Source organism: Gopherus flavomarginatus, chromosome 2 (genome assembly GCF_025201925.1).
Source record: "Gopherus flavomarginatus isolate rGopFla2 chromosome 2, rGopFla2.mat.asm, whole genome shotgun sequence".
In the NCBI taxonomy this organism is placed as follows: Eukaryota; Metazoa; Chordata; order Testudines; family Testudinidae; genus Gopherus; species Gopherus flavomarginatus.
The window spans coordinates 289,592,962-289,613,352 of NC_066618.1; the positions used below are offsets into that span (position 1 = coordinate 289,592,962).

The 20,391-nt window shown below is 47.1% G+C and overlaps 1 protein-coding gene across 1 annotated transcript in view; it reads right to left on the reverse strand.

Moving 5' to 3' along the window:
* FAM135B (family with sequence similarity 135 member B) overlaps positions 1 to 20,391 on the reverse strand; it is a 352,204-nt gene that overhangs the window by 8,153 nt on the left and 323,660 nt on the right. The window contains exons 12-16 of the mRNA XM_050940579.1: positions 14,062 to 14,216; positions 10,832 to 12,956; positions 8,755 to 8,921; positions 7,715 to 7,806; positions 465 to 562 (exon numbers count right to left, since the gene is read on the reverse strand). Coding sequence (XP_050796536.1) covers positions 465 to 562; positions 7,715 to 7,806; positions 8,755 to 8,921; positions 10,832 to 12,956; positions 14,062 to 14,216 — 2,637 coding nt within the window. The remainder of the gene's footprint in view (positions 1 to 464; positions 563 to 7,714; positions 7,807 to 8,754; positions 8,922 to 10,831; positions 12,957 to 14,061; positions 14,217 to 20,391) is intronic.

Sequence of the window (20,391 nt, forward strand, 5' to 3'; positions counted from 1 at the left end):
GGAGAGACAAAATGACATACAAAGAACAGTCTATAGAATCATAGAATCATAGAATATCAATGTTGGAAGGGACCTCAGACGGTCATCTAGTCCAACCTCCTGCTCAAAGCAGGACCAATTCCCAACTAAATCAATATATATATTCCTTAACTTCAAAATGTGTGTGGCATGCCTTGTTCTCTTTTGCTCTATGTGGATTGGCTCTGCCTCCAAACAGATTTTTCATTAGTGCCCTTTAGTCATGTTTTCCCATCTCCTTTATCCTCCATGACATTTCCAGCTCAGCAGCTGCTCTGTCAGGTCTGGACAAAACCAACGTCTTCAAACACATTGTGAAGCCCATTAAGTCTCTGGAAAAACTTCCATTGACATGAAGGCTTTGGATCAGGTCCCAAATAATAGAGATGATTCTATTGAACATTACTGTGCTCCATCACATCCAATTAACTGTCAGCGTGTTTTACCTTATCCGGGAGATGGAGAGGTTGTACAACTGGATATGTTGAATAATTTCATCCAGTAATCGGTCAGTCATTGAATCAAAATCAGCAAAAGTATCAGTCTGGTGAAGAGAGAATGTTGTCAGCTGATGACATAACTGTCAGTGTATTGCATTGCGATACAAAAACAACTAGACAAATGATATTTCTGAGGAAAAATACAAGCAATAAAATAAGAACATTTCAAGACTTCTTTATGCATCATAAAGAGGCAAGGGGGAAAAAAAGCATAGATCCAATTTTTCTCATTCGCTAGATCCCCTGGAAGTTGCATTTCTCCTCCAAAAAGTGACTATGTAAAAGCTTCAAGGTGTTCCATGTTTATTGTCTCTCAGTGATTCCATATTAAATATGCTCAGTTTGCAAGCAAACAGATTTGATATTTTCCCCCTTCAGGGCTAATGCTGCAAACTCACTCAGGCTGGTTCCTTCTTTCTTATACATCGTTAACAGTAATGAAGGATCTACAGGCCAAATACTGCCCATATTGACATTTGTGGAAGCCGACTGCATCGGGGGCTTACATGGGTGTAACAAGTTGTAACATAGTGAGTAAGTCTGTTGATGATGCAGAAGGAGGAATATATTCCAGCTCATGCTCTCCTAGCTGCATTGGCTCAGCAGGACTAACAGGAGTAAAGGCATACAAACTCATTTTAGTCTCTAAAATGGACATGACTCTGAACACACAAAGTGATCAGATTTGTTCAGTAAGACAACCCCCTTTTTACATAGTCATTTTATGTAGTAGAACCACACTGTAAGGATCACAGTAACGACACACAAGTCGCTTAGGCCAATATTATTAGACTAAGGTTCGTAAAGTGACCGGAGTTTCGCTCAGAGGGGACTGCAGATGCTCAACCTCTCTGACTATCAGCCCACTTCTGTAGGAGATGAAGCATATCTCTACAGGTGTCCTGCTGTAGCACTTCAGGCTATGTCTACACTAACGAGTGGTGGTAGCTATGTTGGCATGAGAGCATCTCCTGCTGACAGCGCTGTCCACACCAGTGCCTTTGTCAGTGAAACTTCTGTCAGTCAGAAGTGTGCCGACAATAGTGCTAGTGTAGACAAAACCTAAAGCGTAGACAGTACCTAACCAACGGGAGGGGTTCTCCAATCAGTATAGGTAATTCCCAAGAGGTGGTAGCTAGGAAGAGTTCTGTCTCCCTATCACTATCTACACCGGGGGTTAGGTCGGTGTAACTATGTTTCTCAGGGGTGTGGATTTTTCACAGCCCTGAGAGACGCAGCTATATTGATGGAAGTTCCTACTGTAGACCACTCCCAACTTTAGCGTTTTGGATTTAGTGGGTTATCATGCTAGACTAGTCTATAGTATTATAAACTGACCCTAACAAATTTATCAAAAAATGCTGCTATCACACAATACCATGTGGTGTTTGACACTTAATCAGTAGCATGATGAGTATCAGCGGGGTATTTAAGTTATTTATTAACCCTGGCAATACTGCCATTTGTGATACAACAAAACAAACAATAAATTTTCTAGTCTACAGAACTGCAGGAGAATATTCTTGTTTAGAACTGTGTCAGGACTCTAAATCAAATTGAAAACTAATGAGATGCCAGGGAAACAATCATCAAGTGTTGGAACAGATATTTAGGAAAAACATATCTAGTAATTAATGCTTCTGTGACAAAATTCATCTCACTAATTGCAGCTCTTGCAAAAAAGAACATGAGCGTCTCCTACTTCCAGTGCTGCCTTAAAATAAATGTTCTCATAAACTAAATACAGTCGACTAACCTCCTGCCTGTTTGTTTTGTCTGCATCGATAATTAATGATTTCCTCCTAAGCTCATTATCTTGAATCTTGTAGGTTATTTAGAAGTGGAAAAACACCACCCCAAGTGTAAGTCCTAGACACAACACACACAGAGTCCTCCTACTTCACTCGTCTGTGTTTCCATCCCTTCATATCACTTCAGTGCCTTTCCAAATGACATAGATTCACATTTTTCCCTGTAAGGCAAAAAGTGGCTAGACAGCTCGCACTGCAGGTCTGTTACACTCTCCATATGGCTCTCTGTTGCAGGGAGGAAAGAGGATATGGCTGCTAAAAGCACAGCAGGAGGAGTCAAGAGTTCAGTTCCTAGTTCTGCTGAGCACTTGCTCTGTGACCTGGGGCAAGCTGCTTGCTTTGCTGTGCTCTGGTTTCCCACACTATAAATTAAGGGTGATGCTGCCTCACCAGGCACGCTGAACAACAATAGACGGAGGTGCTGTAAGGCTGAACTCTTTCATGTTTGTAAAGTGCACTGAGAGCCTTTGGCAAACAAGCAAAATATTATCCTCATGAATATTACTTTCCATGCATTCTGTATTCTGAGAACGGCTACTGACATCAACAGGAACTTCAACAAGGTGAGAACACAGGTGGTTCAGTTGCAACCTGCCTTTGGGTAAGAGATCGGCACTGCAAACCAAATTGGAACATTTTGCCCTAAAGTTTCCAGGTAGAACAGCTGAATGCTTTTGACCGGACACTGAAATCCTTGCTCTGTTTATGAATGTGGCCCGTTATGTAACTAAATATGCTGCATCACATGCATGTAGGGCAGAGCACAGAGTTCATTTCTGCTGCTCTGCATTGCACAGGCAATGGATTAGCTTTCTGTGACGAACTGGGAATGTTCTCTCTGAATACTGTGTTGGTGCCTCAGTGTCCCCATGGCAGTTCTTAAGAATCTTGCAGAGCAAGGGCCAGTACACCTAAATGCCTGACACTCTGTCTCCTAGCAACTGATGGCCTGGGCCCCTCCCATGCAAAGGTGCCAGCTGAAGGTGTTGGAGACAAAGGGATCAGGTGACCTCCTGGCCCGGGAAAGGAGCCGAGCAGAGAGGAGGGGCTGGAAGGGGGAGTTAGTCTGGAGCTGGCTGAAGGCAGAGGTGGGGGTCTGGCTCACTGACCCCCACAATGGACCCAGCCGAGGGGTCCGGTTCGTGGTACCTACAAGCTCTGTTTTAGACCCTGTTCTTGTCATCGAATAAACCTCTGTTTCACTGGCTGGCTGAGAGTCACGTCTGACTGCAAAGTGGGGGTGCAGGACCCTGTGGCTTCCCCAGGACCCCGCCTGGGTGGGCTCGCTGTGGGAAGTGCACGGAGGGGCAGAGGATGCTGAATGCTCCAAGGAGAGACCCAGGAGGTGAAGACGTGTGAGCTTCTTGCCCTGAACAAGTCTGCTCCAAGGGAGAGGAGGCTCCCCAAAGTCCTGACTGGCTTGGTGGGGAGCAGTTCCAGAGCATCGCCCGGTGACTCTGTGACAACTGGTGGCAGAGGTGGGATGTACGGCACCCCGTGAATGGCGCTTCTTGCAATAAGTGACTGGGGAGCAGTAAAACAAAGGAGGGATAATGAGGACCAGGCGTGCTGAAGGCTCAGAGAGGGATGGTTTCAGGGGGTGGTTAACCTCTGGGAGTGTGTGACCATCGAGAAGGACTGTTGGAGTAACAGGGTCCCCCTGAGGACTGCAGCAAGCAGTCTCAGGGGCAGAGGAGCTTACCGCTCGACTCTGGGAGAGAGAAGGATTTTGCAGTAGCAGGGTTCCCCTGGGGATTGCAGGAGCAGTCCCAGGGGCGGAGAAGTCTGCAACTCGACCCTGGCAAAGACGTGGTGATCACGAGAAGGGCTGGCACACCAGGGGGAGCCAAGAACACACAGGCCTGTGAGTCCTGAGCCACTTGGGAATGGTGAATTGATGGCCTATCACCATCTCCTTAAGAAGAACATTGTGATCCTGTGGACAAAGAGAGGGTTACGCATGGGGAAGTTCACCAAGGCCCAGTTAATCGTGCAGCTGGAGGAGGAGGACTGCTCTGAGGAGCAGATTCCTGACCCAGATGGGGCTATAAGAGGAACTGGGAGCAGCTGGAGCAGCAGCCAGGCATCCCCAAAAGTCTGGTCCCCAATCAGACGAGGGTCTTCACGATCGGGTTCCCCATCAGGGGATCGGAGATGGATGGGATTGGAGCAGAGCCCAAGAGAGTGAGAGGATCGTGAGAGAGAGAAAGAGGCTGAGGAAAAGCTGCAGGAGAAGCAGCAGCAGCATGTACTGGCAATGGTGGAGCGGAGAGACATAGGGGGCTGCCCAGGGGTCAGTGGGGAAACACTCCTGCGGGGGCGAGACCCTGAGACAGAGAGAACTGTGGTGGTGCAGCTGCAGATGCTGAGGGAGTGTGGGACCTGGTCGAAGGTCCCTGGGGTGAAGCCTCTCACCCTGCCTATGTCCCGGATCCCTGTGCACACCCAAGAGGGGTCGGGCTGGCTGGTAGTTGGGGTTCTCCAGGATATCGGCTGGGAGGCCCTGTTGGGGAGTGACTGTGTCTCTTTGGGACAGGATTCAGGCCCTGCTCTTGTAACGGCCGAGGGTTTGAATTCAAATCCAGGGAACCAATTGGCTAGGATGGAAATGGTCAGTGAAAATGCAAATGACCTGGTTGGGAGCGAGGAGGGGCTGCAGGGCTCAGGATACCTGCCTACCTGTAGCCAGCCCCCTGGGGCTGAGTGGGAGGGAGAGATGCTCTCTGCCCCCCTGCACACCGGAGAGGGGGCTCACGCTGGCTCTGATGCTGTGACCAGAGCAAAGAGCTCATTGCCTGCCCCCACTGGGACAGCAAGGGCAGCACTGAGCACGAGGGGAGCTGAGATCCCACTGAGTGGGGGGACACCCAGGCAGGGTAGGTCGGCTGCCAACCAGGTTTGCCTAGTCCAGACGTGCTGCTGGGAAGTGATTACACAGCAGGGAGGGAGCTACCAGGGACAAGTCTCAGTGGGGCTGTGACCACAGGCCCAGCCAGCGAGAGGGAGTAGGTCCCACTCCCTGCCCCAGCAGCTGAAGCCCAGACCGAGCTGCAGAGGGATCCCTCCTTGGAGAAGCTGAGGGAACTTGCTGGCCACAGCGCTGCAAACCCCCTTGGGGAAGGATGCAGGGACAGAGTCCTGCAGGAGAAGGGATTCCTGTACCGGGAATGGGCTCCCCAGGGGGAAGTAGAACTGGGGGGAATTGGGAGGCAGCTGGTGGTGCCCCAGGAATCCATAGGGTTCTTCCCATTCGAGCCACTGTATGGGAGGAGAGTGAGGGGACCCCTGGACCTGAAAGGGGAGGATTGGGAGGAGAAGGGGGAAGACCCCCTGGGGGATCTCTTCCATGAGGCGGAAGCCAATCTCCCCATCAGGTGTTCCCCACTCAGAGTCATTGGGAAAGCAGCCCAGAACCTAGAGAGAGAGATCAAGGACATGCTGGCTTTAGATGTGATCCAGCCATTTTACAGCCCATGGGCCTCACCCGTGGGGCTGATCACCAAGCGAGACAGGATGATCTGGTTTTGTGGGGGCTATCAGAAGCTTAAAGCCATCACAGTGTCCGATGCCGACCCCATGCCTAGGCCTGGGGAGACTCTAGAGAAGCAAAGGGCGATGGAGAACTTGGCCCTGGCAGACACTGATAACATGTGCATCTTTAGCCAGACCTGGGAGGAACAGGTGTCCCAGGTGAAGAGGGGGCTGGGCTGCCTCAAGGAGGTGGGACTGACGGTAAAAGCTGGAAAGCGTAAGGGGCACGGCAGAGGCGTTGTGTCTGGGCCACAAAGTGGGAAGTGGCTGCCCAAGCCCAGAGCTGGCAAAGGCCAAGATTAACCAAGAGAGCCCGAATCGCAGCCCAGAGTGCTGGGAGAAGACCCTGTCCCAGTCTGAACCCCAGGGGTATTGGGGATAGCAAAAGGGTTCAAGCCGCATAAACCTTCTCACCTGTGGCCTGCAAGTGCCATCAAGCACACAAAACCTAAAGGAGGGCGTGAGACTAGACTGTCCTGGTGTAACTCAGACCATGGAATGGGAGAGATGCTGGGGCATCCATGGGAACGTTGGTGGGTTCGAACTTCCCCAGGTCACTGGCTGGAGTGACCTCGCTCAGTTCGGTCTCAAAGGGGGGAGAGATGTGACGAACTGGGAATGTTCTTAATGTTTTCTCTGAATACTGTGTTGGTGACTCAGTGTCCCCATGGCAGTTCTTAAGTATCTTGCAGAGCAAGGGCCAGTGCACCTAAATGCCTGACACTCTGTCTCCTAGCAACTGATGGCCTGGGCCCCTCCCCTGCAAAGGTGCCAGCTGAAGGTGTTGGAGACAAAGGGATCAGGTGACCTCCTGGCCTGGGAAAGGAGCCGAGCAGAGAGGAGGGGCTGGAAGGGGGAGTTAGTCTGGAGCTGGCTGCGGGCAGACGTGGGGGTCTGGCTCACTGACCCCTAGAATGGAACCGGCCGAGGGGTCCGGTTCGTGGTACCTACAAGCTCTGTTTTAGACCCTGTTCTTGTCATCGAATAAACCTCTGTTTTACTGGCTGGCTGAGAGTCACATCTGACTGCAAAGTGGGGGTGCAGAACCCTGTGGCTTCCCCAGGACCCCGCCTGGGTGGGCTCGCTGTGGGAAGCGCACGGAGGGGCAGAGGATGCTGAATGCTCCAAGGAGAGACCCAGGAGGTGAAGACGTGTGAGCTTCTTGCCCTGAACAAGTCTGCTCCAAGGGAGAGGAGGCTTCCCAAAGTCCTGACTGGCCTGGTGGGGAGCAGTTCCAGAGCATCGCCTGGTGACTCTGTGACACTTTCCTGGAGGGCATTTCTTTATCATACAAGCAAATAAATCACAACATACTACACAAAGGAAACAACTGTTTGATGCCTTAGCTGAAACCAGCAGTACCAACTCCCCCAAGCAGACCATAGCATCCTCCTGAGCACTTAGAATTAACATCACCAGGCTGGCTGTTTTCTTTTCGTTCTGCATAATTTTGCACATCATACAATAGATGGATGTATCAGACTGTTGTACTTGCCATTTAACATGATGTTTTTAATTATCTCCTTTCCGAGGGTCTGATCCTTGGACCACTGATGCCAATGGTCAGTTCACTACTAACTTCAGTGGCAATAGGATCAGGCCAGCAACAGCTGCCTTCCAATGGGGAAAAGTAGCATTAATTTGAATGGGATCTGATGCAGGATACCCAGGCTAAATCCTGCACCCCTCACAAAACTCCCAATGGGCCTTTTCCCAAAGATGTGTAGGTGTTGGCCCTAAGCCTTTGAAATGTACAATTCCTGATATCTGCTTTGCAAGGGCTAAGTTTCAGTGACTTCAATGGGACTGCGGGGCATGCAAAGAGGCATGGGGGAGAAACTGGCCCTATATTACCTGGTTTCTTTCAGACATTAGGAAGTCCAGCTTTCCACCAGGGAGTCCCAGTTCTATAAAAGTCTTTACCAGTCGCAGGTCTGCACTGTTCCCTATAAAGAAACAGCACTTAATAAGAGATTTCATTTCACAGTAGGATAAAGACGACAGATTCTGTTCACTATGTTCTTTTCAGATCTCAACACTGTCCCTGGAGTTGTCGCGGTAAGTGCGGCTGTGCCTGACGGCTCACTACGTTATGGTTAGCCCCGACACAGCCATGCAGGGGAGCAGCAGAGGGACAGGAATCCCCACAAACTTTGCAGCTGCCTGAGGGCTCTATAGATCTTAGCTGCAGGTGCTTCAGATGTTCCCCGGGAAGTGAAGGGATGGGAACTGGCAGGAGAAGGAATCCCGATACCTCTGCCACTTCACCCCCTATTAGCTAGCCAGCAGAGATGGGGGAATAAGCTGCCCTTTTAAGAGCGATGGCAAATAACTCCCTTTCATTTCCAAGCAGAACAGGGAAGACCGAGGACACATTGTGACCCCAAGGGGTGAGTCTGAGCCACAGTGTGTCCCCTGTGGCGCTGTGCCCAAACACTGTGATGTGCACACAATCCAGCCTTCCTGTGTCTTTGCTTGCTGAATATACAGTGAACAATACTCACCTTCCCCAGAGCTAGCCACCTTCTCTCCTTCAGTGACAGCATTTAAACCAAGTTTTTTTTCCCGCTGGATGATATTTTGCTAAACGATCGGACGGTTGTGAAATGCCAAGGAAGGGGCTGACAATTTTACTGGGTTTAGGGAGCACAAATCTGTCAAAATTCTCCATTTTGTAACAAAAAGCGTTTGTGGAGTAAATGTTAGAATTTCTGCTCAGATCCTTTCCAGCAACGTTAGACAAACCAACATACTATGGGACAGATCCTTGGCTGATGTAAGTGACACCCATGGACTATGCTGAGTTATACCAGCTGAGGATCTCAACTTCTGTATTTTTTAATATGAATACACTCCATGAGGCAATTCCACACAGCATCTCTCTTGGGCCTTACCATCCAGTCCATGGACACAGACAACCAGATGAATTCCATCTTCCAAATTTTCTTCCTCTTCCTCTGGTGGAAAATATGGGATATCAGAAGCTAGTACAGATAAGTCACTGTACAGAAATCCTTCAATCTTCAGTTCTTTTTTAAACTTTTCTTTGGCCTGATAAAAACTGGAGAATACACTAATTAATCACACAGAGAACTGGATGTTCAACAGTAAAACCTTTAAACTAGGAATGAGCACTTACAATACATTCCCTTTGCAACTTTGCAGGTGAAGGCCTGTATACTCTGTCCTATGGGTTAGGGTGACTAAGGGAGGTCAGGTGGGCGGGTAGATAGCCTGTGATTCAAAAGGGAGTGAGCTACCTCTCATGGGAAAGACCTCACCTGCTAGAGTCCAAAGCGGGTTTGCTGCTAAGAACCTTCTGGTCACCCTAACACGGCGAATCACAGCTGGCAAGGCTACTTAGCTGTACTGCAGAAAATGTGGTGTCCAGATCTACCCAGCAGGGCTAATAGACAGACATTAACAAACAAATCTAAGCTAAACAGACAAGGAGTCGATCTCCTTCTCCTACCCTCTCAGTTGCACAAATGGATGCAAATTTGTATCCCATGAAAAGGGATAGTAGCTTTGACTCAGACACGAACCAGCTAAGAGCAGATAAGTGCCCCTCCAGCTAGACTAACATTTCCTAGATGTGAGGCCTACGGTTTGGCCCCTAACTCCACACTGAACAGCCACTGGACTCAGCGGGAGAGGCTCAGCATCTCTGAAAATCAAGCCACACATGGAAGCACCTAAGGTGATGTCCCACAGCCAAGTTGGGACACATCCGCTTCAGTCTTGGGGCAAGACTGTGATCATCCTATTCACTGGGGAGCACTAACTCACACAAGTAATCCCAATGAAGTCAGTGGGGATGCTCAGAAACTTTTGCTTGCCAAAAAGTTAGGAAGGGGGTCACAATCTAAGGGAATGGCTACACGTGCAGCCGTACAGCGCTGCTGTGGGAGCGCTCCCGCAGCAGCGCATTGAAGTGCAAGTGTGGTCACAGCACCAGCGCTGAGAGAGAGCTCTTCCACGACAGCCGCTGGGAGAGTACTCCACCTCCCCGTGGGGATTAGCTTGCAGTGCTGGGAGCTGCGCTCCCAGCGCTGGGGCACTGTTTACCCTGGCGCTTTGCAGTGCTGTAACTTGCTGCTCTCAGGGGTGTTTTTTTTCACACCCCTGAGCGAGAAAGTTGCAGCGCTGTAAAGCGCCAGTGTAGCCAAGACCTAAGTCTTATGCTGTGGGATTTAAGGCCCTAGATGCAGCAAAGCACTTAAGCACTGCTTGGCTGACCAGAGAAGGAATTAGGCATGTGCTTAACTTTAAGCACAAACTTAAGGGCTTTATCGAATCTGGGCCTAAAAACCTGACAACCATGGTTCACTTGAAGAAGGAGATGACAGAAGAGACAGCTATAAAGCCAGAGAGTACAGTATAATACATAACAGTAAATCCTGCCACTATGTGGCTCCAAAATTAAACAGAGGGTTAGAGAGTTTGATGAACGACCTAAACAAAGTCAGGAATCAGAGCACACCCCCTTTAAGAGTCTAGCCCTTATCCATCTCAATGTTTTAAGATAACTGCCTGTGCGCCCATATTCTTCCAGCACAGCACAGGACACAAAACGTAACGGAAACCTCTGTGATGTGCTGCGTATTGTGGTGTCAGCTGTGTAATCAACGCAAAATATCCTGAAGTAAGGGGACAGGAAAGATGGGCTAAGGCAGGAGATTGTGATTCAGGGATCTGAGTTCCCAGCAATGCTACAGAGTCCCTGCAAGACCCTGGGGAAGTCGCTCAGTCTCTCTGTGCCTCAGTTCCTCATCTGTACAATGGGGGTTATGTTACAGCCCATTTCCCATCCTTTGTCTGTCTGGAATAGTTATACTGTAAACTCATCAAGGTGGAGATTGGCTCTTAATGTGCGTTGGCACAGCGACTAGCACGAGGGGGACCTGACCTCAGCTGGGGTCTCTAGGTGTGATTGGAGCACTAATAAAGAAAGCCATTAGACAGTCTTACCTAAGCATCCTTTCATTGGCCTCTTCCTCCACATCATCTGAACTGCAGGGGACAACGCTGAAGGAGCCTAATGGCTGCCGTGTGATAGGGAAAGCAGCCTGCTTTGAAGAAAAGCCAACCACGGCAGGAGTCTCTTTGAGCACCGAAGAAAAGGGAAGACATGTGGCTGTGCAAGAAACAGACAGGTTAACCACCTCAACGGTCTTTCGACTCTCCAGTGCCAGCCCCTCTGTGGCAACAGAGTGAAAGCCAGTGCTGCCATTAGCCACAAGCCGAAGCTCCACCCTGTCTGGTTCTTGAGGATATTCGGCACAATAAGGTCCGGGAGCAGAATCCACCAGTGCAGATGCGTCGTTGAGTTCAATTTCTTGTAAGCCCTGCATTTCTTCACATGACATCATGGTTTCACTGGCAACAGGGCTACCACATTCTCCTCTTGTTGAACCAAATTCAGTCGATGTCTCTGATGAGGCTGGAACAGTGTAACAAAAATCTGGTACCTGGCTCAGGCCACGTGAAAAATCCTCGACGTCTGGTGTGCTAACACTGGAATAAAAGTCTTGACCTATTTTCAACCTTTCAGGTACAGGTTTAAGTGCATCTTTCAGATCCTCACTATATGCACCGCACTGCATGCTACTATGGTCCGAGTATGTGGTGACACTCAGTGTTTCCAAGCTGCACTCTTCATTTCTCTGCACTGCCTGGCATGCAGAGGTATCCCATCTGTGCTGCTTTAGATTGACAGGTTGTCCTGCATATTCCAAATTGCAATCTCTTTCTGCCAAACCTTCCTTATCTTCCACTTCTTCTGATAGCTCAGCGCTGCTGTTATCTCGTTTGACAGCAGCGCTAGGATGCTCTCCTGTGGCAATGTCTGGTTCTGACCGCTCACTTTCCCTGGCAGTCCGGTAGTCAGAAAAGTTTCCTGCTATTTCTATGCTTTTGCACGTCACTTCCATGTAGCTTTTCAAGGGCCCTTCTGCAACTTCCAAGATTGCTTTTTCGCATTTGGAAACATCTACAGTGTCTGTGGGCTCCTCTGGGCTGCTGATCTGTGGCGCAGAAATGGATTTGGTCAGCTTTGTAAGTTCTACTTCTCGCTCTTCTTCCTCAAATGGCAATGAGCTAATTGATGTCAGCGATGCTTGGATCCCACTGGGCAAGCTTGTATTGCTGTCTGTTTGTCCACCCTCTAGGGAGTTTCTGTGTATGGTGTGCCTCCGGATTAGCTGCTGCAGCATCTCACGGTCACTGGGCAGCTCCAAAGCCCGGCTACGTGCATCGGACCAAGCCACCGAACTAGGTTCACTTTCAATGCCCGAGTCGGATATTAATGACGAAGATCTCTTTATGACCCCTGACGTCAGGGTAAACTCTTCACATTCCTCGACTCCTTGCTCCTTCCCAAATGACTTCACCTCCAGGGCATCTTTTGTTGTCTGGGTTAATAAATCCAAAGTACTGATTGGTAATGCTTTCAAAACTGGTAACAGAGCCTTGTCGTCTTGATCCACTGGTTTTTCAGGACTGTTTAGTTCATTTAATGCCAGTTCATCTGAAGTGAGACTATTTTCACAATGATCAGTTTTAGCTGCTTTACTTAACTCAGTGCTGTGTAAGAGGCCACTAGTTCTGCTGTCACCCAGAGCACTAATGATTAATGTGGGTTCACTTTCATGGGAATCCTTATTGCTAGGTTTCATACTCACGCATGTAACACCTATAGCAAGTCTATTGTCTTTTGAAGTTTGGAAGTCTTCGGCTTTGTGTTTTAAAAGGCCTGGCCCTAAGCCAGAAACAATTTCCTTACTTGAAACTGATGTATTTTCATGGAATACATCCGTTTTCCTCTGGACTTCCTTTTTGACTGTACAAGCCTGAGATGCGGAGTGCTGAGTCAAAGCTTTAGCCATATAAGGATCAAGTGAAATATCGCTGTAGATACAAGAGGCATTCCCATTTATTTTATCTGTATGTATTAACAGAGTATCTTTCCTGAAATCTCCCTTTGCTAATGCAATGTCATCATTTGATGCAAGAGTCTCCTTGTTGTTTATTAAGTCAATTTGTGTACCGTTCATCTCAGGAACCTCAAAAACTGGGAAAACATCCACACTTTGACCTGAAAGGGAAAAAAAGTTCATGGCCTATACAAGGAATCAAAATATTTGTAGGTGATTATACACACACACACCCTCTCACGTATACACCGTACATATACATGCCTGATCAACATTCTTTAAGCTGCATTCACTGTTAACTGTTATGGTCACTACATGGTTAAACTAAAATCACTTAGAGCTGTGAGTGCTAAGTACCTCCCCATATCAGGTAACTCGGATGTCCTAAAACTAGTGACTGCTCTTGGAAATTCAGCCCTATATTATTACAGTGTGACCAATTGCAACACGGATAGTTTTTTTAAAAAGAATATTCCTGTTAAACACTTTGTAAAAGGTAGAGGAAAACTGAGAATTACAGATACCTTTTTGTAAAATAAAACCACAGATCTTAGTACCTTACAAAAAAAAGTATTAATGCCAATAAATAGCTTCCTTTATAACCTCTCTAGATTTCATGTTCCAGTAAGCTAAAGATGAAATATTTTATATAGGATTTTCCTACCACTAGATGTCAGTCTAATAATGAAAACCACCACCTTATTTTCCCTTAATGGCAGAAATGAAAGCTCCAGGGGTGTTGTTTCAGATTTTAACTCCAGTTCTTGGAATTAAACTGTTAATCTTAAAAAACAACAGAAACACCTCATAGAAAGAAACTGTCTAAGTAACAGGGAGTGTATATATTGTAATCTACTAGGGTGACCATATGTCCCGATTTTATAGGGACAGTCATTGGGTCTTTTTCTTATATAGGTCCCCCCACCCCCATCCCGATTTTTCACATTTGCTGTCCAGCCACCCTATAATCTACTGAAGCAACAGGGGACATTAGGTACCATAAACAGAATCATTCACACCACGTCGAAACCTGACCAGAAAACATGCCCCAACTCTAGTGAGAAGTTCCATAGGATCGTTAGTGACCAAAAGTAATAGGGAAAACCTTGGTTTTATGCCTCATTTTAAAGATGGGACCTGGAACAACCATAGAGCCCTCTAATACCACACTGTCTAAGGGTATGTGAACCCTACCGACCCACTCCTTGCAATCTCCTGGGAGCAGCCCTGCCCTTGCATTGCCTGTGAGATGAGGGCATTACTCACTTTTGTAAGGGAAGTCCACATATCTGTCTTCAAAAATCACAGGGACTGTGTTCCCATCCCCATCAATGTCCAGGCATTCAGCCGGCAGAGGGGGCATGCTGGTGAGGTACTCGGAATTCCGAACTTCTGTAGAAATCTGGCTATGACTTTGGATCCTGAGAGCAAGACACAGAGGGAATCAATGAGTTACTGTTCAGCCTCGCCATCATTCACCTCATCTAGTCATCAAAACAGACTGAGTATGACCAAAGCACTGGGCAATGCTTTGAAATACAGGTGCCTAAAATTAGGTGCCTATGTCCATATTTAGGCACTAAGCAAATGGGCTAGTATTCAGAAGTGCTGAGCAACCACATCCACAAGAGGGGAGAGTGCTGTGGAGAAAACAGGAGGGAGGTGTTTGGCACCTGGCAGGACTGGACCCAGCTGTGCTGAACAAGATAAAACGTTAGTACTGTACACGGCATTACTTATATTGAACCTGTCTGCTGAGCTGAGTGGATTTGCAAGGAGCCTTTTCTTGTGGTGCCTCCACAACCTTGCAGCCCTTTGTGCTCTTCTTACTGCTGCAGTGTCTCCTCCTTTCTAGAAACTCCTGGGGAGCAAGCCACCCCAAAAGGGACAGAGGGGACTGGGGAAAAGGCAGGGTCGTGCTCCCTCTTGGATATACAGAGAGAGGGGTGCACACTGTGACATCACAAGGGATGCTTCCCGTGTATGCCCCATAACAGCAGAGAGGGTTATGCATCACTCCCTTGTAGAGCTTCCCCTGGGTGGTGTGGCCCTGTACCAGTTCCTGGCAGGGCTGTAGCTAAGTGACACAACTGAGCCCATTATGGGCCTGGTTTACTGAGGTTCTTATTATCCATAAATCTCATTGACCTCAGTTGGAATTATGGACACTCAACGCTCCGGAAAATCAGTTCCAAATATCTCCATGTGATGGAATCAGAGTCCCCGCATAGCTTCTCACAGGAATCACTAGAGAAATTGACCCGACTCCATTTGTTCAGAACTTGGTGCCTACTCAGGTTCTCCTAGAAACGATGGCTTCGAGAAAGGCACTCTGTCTCCAAAGAGCTCACGACCCAGCAGCTAGAAGGCTGGCATCTTCTTTTCAAGGTGTGCAGTCTGCCTTCCTATGTATTATGTCACTGACCGGGCTATGTGAGATGCGATGCCATGTGTTGCCTTCCAATAGTTGTGATATTCAGGATACAGGCGTTCTGACAGCTGTAACCAAATTGCCTTGCTCCTCTCAGTATCATCCCTATATCTGTTTTAATGTTAATTTAACCTATTTTTAAAATTTAACTTTAAAAAACTCTCAGTGAAAAAACATGAGATAAAATAGACTTATTACAAAGAGTAGTGAAATTTTAAACTGTGAGTGTAGGCAAACAATGGCAAAGGCTTCCATATGCTCTCTGAGGAGCCGGTCCTCATGGGAGGTTTGCCTCTAAGGACTGCAGGCGCAGGCCCGTGGATTGCATTGCACTGTGGTGAGGGATGCAATGAAAAGGAGAGAATCTGCACCCCATCTCCTGAGAGATGCAGCACAGGGGAAAGAAGGCTTTATGCCATCTCTGCACTGCCTGGGTTCCAGCGTTACCGTAAGTACTGGTAAAAGGGACATAACTATAAGCGCCAACCACTCCGTTACGGAAGTATTATACGCATGGAAATGGTGCAGATGGTACTGATGCATTTACAAGTACAAGTGCAAGTACTTTCAACTCCTTTATTCCCTGCAAGACACTACCCTGCCCCCCACAGAGGCTCCCAGCTGTCCATTGCAGTGACCAGTCAGAAGAGAAAGGCGTGGAGCTGTCACTCTCCCTGGCTAGTGCAACAGCAGGGTCAATGTGAAAAAGCTCTGGCAGCCGGAATGCAGATCTGAAGCTCCCAAGCCAGAACTGTGGGTTCTGGGAGCCAGCCAGAATCTGTGACAGTTGGGAGGAATTTGACTGTTTCGCAAAATGAGTTTGAAAAAGTATTTGCAGATCAAAAAAAAAAAAAAAAAGTAACATGCTTTAAGAACCTTTAAACTGTATTTAAATACAAATGCTAAGTACAGAAGATTTAAAGTGCTTACCTACAAGTATGTGGAATACTTTAAAATATATACTTAAGTACAAACTTACTTAAGTACTCGGGGGACACTGCAGGATTCTGCCTGCAGCAGAGACTGGTGTGGCCCATGGAGTCAGTCTGCAAAGCTCCAAGGGCCATTCCAGTTTGTGGCAATCTTACTCAGCTGCCCATTGCCTGCTCTGCAGCCCAGAATCCACTATAGTGCAGAGTGCTATGTGCATACCCCCTTCCACCCAAGATCTGCACCCTCCTGCTCTAAGCACCACCCTGGCACAACTCTTCCACCAGGGGGCAGTGCAAGACCATGTATTGCTCTTATATCAGAAGAATTTCTCCCCATCCTGCAGAGGCCCTTGTCAGTCCTCTCTTGAAACTCTGGGGTGAAGAACTGGCCCAGAAATGACTAGTGACTATTATACTCTTCCTGCTACAGAGCTGAATGACATAACAACTGCCAGGGGAAGTGGAGAACAGGCAAAATACAACCAATTTATTTTCCATGTACTGGTTTTATTCCTGGCTTGTCTCATATGGCAACTACCAGAGAGCTGTGGTGGAGGATTAGAAGCAACTAAGACAAAATGACTCAGGGGTTTTCTGTATAAAGCTTTGGGGCGTGGCAAGCCAGGGTGTTAATCTAGAGCACATTAACCTGCTACCCACCGAGTGGCACTAGGAAGACCCTTCTGCTCAGCACTCTCTCCCTTCCCCACATAACTTAATGATTGCTTCATGCACAGAATCATGGAAATGGATCTCCCTGCTATTCTCTCTAATATAACTGTGAATGCTCTCATTATACATATAAATACCTAATTCTTGTTGGAATCATATAAAATTTTGAGCCTCGGTTAGATCTTGTGGCAATGAGTTCCACAAATTGGTGATGCATTGTGAACAAAAGTATTTCATTTTGTCACTTATACATGTGGTGGCTTTTCAGTTTTGCTGAATGTCCCCTTGCCAAAATTCTTCCCAGTCAAGTGGGAAAGCATGTTTCAAATGTGAGATTATTTTATTTGGATCTTTCTTTAGCTAGTCTATGTATTCTAACAAATAGAGATGAAAACAACACAAGCTTTCAAGAGATGGCATTAGCTGGCAGCAATATGGGACAGGTTCCACAGAACAGAGCTGGTGCAGAAGTGCAGACATTTCAGATTTCCATCAGGGAAACACAGTTCATCACCATGTAATAAGTGGAAAAGACAAACTTTGTACATGGCACGGAGAAGAAATGGATCATGCTAACTCAAACAACAGACTTGTAAACATATTATTCAATTCTCATGCTAATGCAGGATATCTCTGTATCCCAGACAAGTGCCCTCTCATGCCTGACATTTCCCCTTCAACTTTACTTTGGCTGTTTCACAATTATTTGGGTCCAACTGTTCAACCATAAATCCTGTCAAGTATCAGAGGGGTAGTCATGTTAGTCTGGATCTGTAAAAAGCGACAAAGAGTCCTGTGGCACCTTATAGACTAACCAATGTATTGGAGCATGCGTCTAACGAAGTGGGTATTCACCCACGAAAGCTCATGCTCCAATACGTCTGTTAGTCTATAAGGTGCCAGAGGACTCTGTGTCTCTTTTTTCATAAATCCTGGTTTGTCAGAAGCTGGGAATGGGCGACAGGGATTGGATCACTTGGTGATTACCTGTTCCGTTCATTCCCTCTGAAGCACCTGACATTAGTCACAGTTAGAAGACAGGATACTGGGCTACATGGACCTTTGTTCTGACCCAGTATGGCCATTCTTATGTTTTGGTAGAATAATTAAATAAAAGGGCCCACAAACTTGACGGCCATCCAGACTTAAGCAGAGCATGTGCAGTAACTACCTGGTTCCCCTTACTAGCACACACAGCCATGTCCTTGATTTTTAGAGTGAATTCCTGGCCCCATTCAATTTAGTGACAAAACTCCCATTGACTTCAATGGGGCCAAGACTTTACCCTCAGTGTTTGAAAGTAACATGCGTATGCATTCCTTTTCAGCACTGAAATCTGTGCCACATGCAGCAGTAAGAGAAACAATGAAGTCAGTAGCAGAATTCCATGCAATAGTCTGTATTTAATTAGGAATCATCACGTCCATGCTAATATCAGAAATAGTATACTTAAGACTTAAATCCTGACAGACGAAGCACTGTCTAGTTGCTGGGAATCAGGAGACTAGGGTTCTTTCCCCTGCTCTGCCACTGACCTGCTGTGCGACCTTGAGGAAGTCACTTTGCCCCTCTGAGCCTCAGTTTCCCCATCCACCCTTTGTCTGTTCGTCTATTTAGAGCATAAGTTCTTTGGGGTAGAGGCAGTCTCTTCTTATATGTTTGTAGGGCATCTAGCACAAGGGGGATCTGATCTCAATTGTGGCATGTAAGTGCTACCATAATTGCCACTATGACTATCAGGCCTTATTCATCATCATGTATATAGTGCCAGAGACATGCTGGATGCTTCACAGACAGAGGGAAACAGGACCCTGCCCTGAGGAGCTTACAGACTAAAGATACTGTGAGTGTTTACAGTCTAACTCTTGTTCTACTCAGCTTTCATGGCAGTTAAGGAGGAAGTTAGCTCTATTTCATAGAAAATGGGGCTAGTTTCACTGGTGCCAGTCCAATAAGTGTAACTGAAACATCTTTGTGCCAGCACGGCTCCCCTTCTGTTCTAGGACTGTTTGCCCAGATGGAGCAGAGTTACTGCTGATACCTCCTTCAGTGTTGATTAATGCAAAGTAATGCACACTGGAAAACATAATCCCAATTATACATATACAATGATGAGGTCTAAATGAGCTGTTACCACTAAAGAAAGAGACCTTGGAGTCATTGTAGATAGTTCTCTGAAAACATCCACTCGTTGTGCAGCGGCAGTCAAAAAGGCAAACAGAATGTTGGGAATCATTAAGAAAGAGATAGATAATACAACAGAAAATATCATATTGCCGCTACATAAATCCATGGTAAATCCATATCTTGAATACTGCGTGCGGATGTGGTTGCCCCATCTCAAAAAGATATATTAGAATTGGAAAAGGTTCAGAAAAGGGCAACATAAATGACTGGGGTATAGCACGGCTTCTGTATGAGGAGAGATTGGTAAGACTTGGACTTTTCAGCCTGGAAAAGAGCTGACTAAGGGGGGATATGAAAGAGGTCTATAAAATCATTAGTGGTGTGGAGAAGTTTTATTTACTCCTTCTCATAATACAAAGTACCAGGGGCCACCAAATGAAATTAATAGGCAGCAGGTATAAAACAAACAAAAGGAAGTATCTTTTTTTACACAATGCACAGTCGATCTGTGGAACTCCTTGCCAGAGGATGTTGTGAAGGCCAAGAATATAACAGGTTTCAAGAAATAACTAGATAAATTCATGGATGATAGGTACATTGATGGCTATTAGCCAGGATGGGCAGGGATGATGTCCCTAGTCTCTGTTTCCCAGAAGCTGGGAATGGGAGACGGGATGGATCACTTGATGATTACCTGTTCTGTTCATTTCCTTTGGGGCACCTGGCATTGGCCACTGTTGGAAGACAGGACACTGGGCTAGATGGACCTCTGGTCAGAGCCAGTATGGCTGTTCTTATGTTCTTATGTTCTCCCTCAAGGGTGCTGATATAGCAGGAAGCTATAGTCTATATTTGGGGTGCCATATGAGAGAATGAGCTGAACGGTCACGTCTGGGGCCCCTCTGGCCATGTCTCCTTCACAGATGAGCACTACCCACTTTCGTAGGCTGGGCTGGCCCTATACAACCATCCACCCAAGCACTACTGAGGTTGTGGCTGCCTTGAGCTGTTCCCCTTTACACTGTGGTAGATTGTGCACTGCATCTGTCCCCATGTCTCTAGTTGCAGCTTTGAAGAGGGCACCATTATATGGACTCCTCCTCTATGGCCCTGCATGGTGGCACAATCTGTGGCACTATCCCTAAACCATTTCTGAAGGACATGTCTCCAATCTGATACATTCCAGCAATGGGGGCTTCACAGTCCTCCTGGCCAATCTGTCTCACTGCAGAACTCTTCTAAAACCACAACATTTTCACTAACCTTTAATCTAAGTCGTTCCTGCTGTACAAGAGCATCAGCCAGAGTGTCTGCTTTTTGACTCACTTGATTCATGAAAATAACTGCCCCCTGCTCCATCGCTAACATCCCTGATCATGTTTGCAAGCAGATATTTCCTCCTCTCAGCTTGGTTTTCTGCAGAATGAGCCTGGC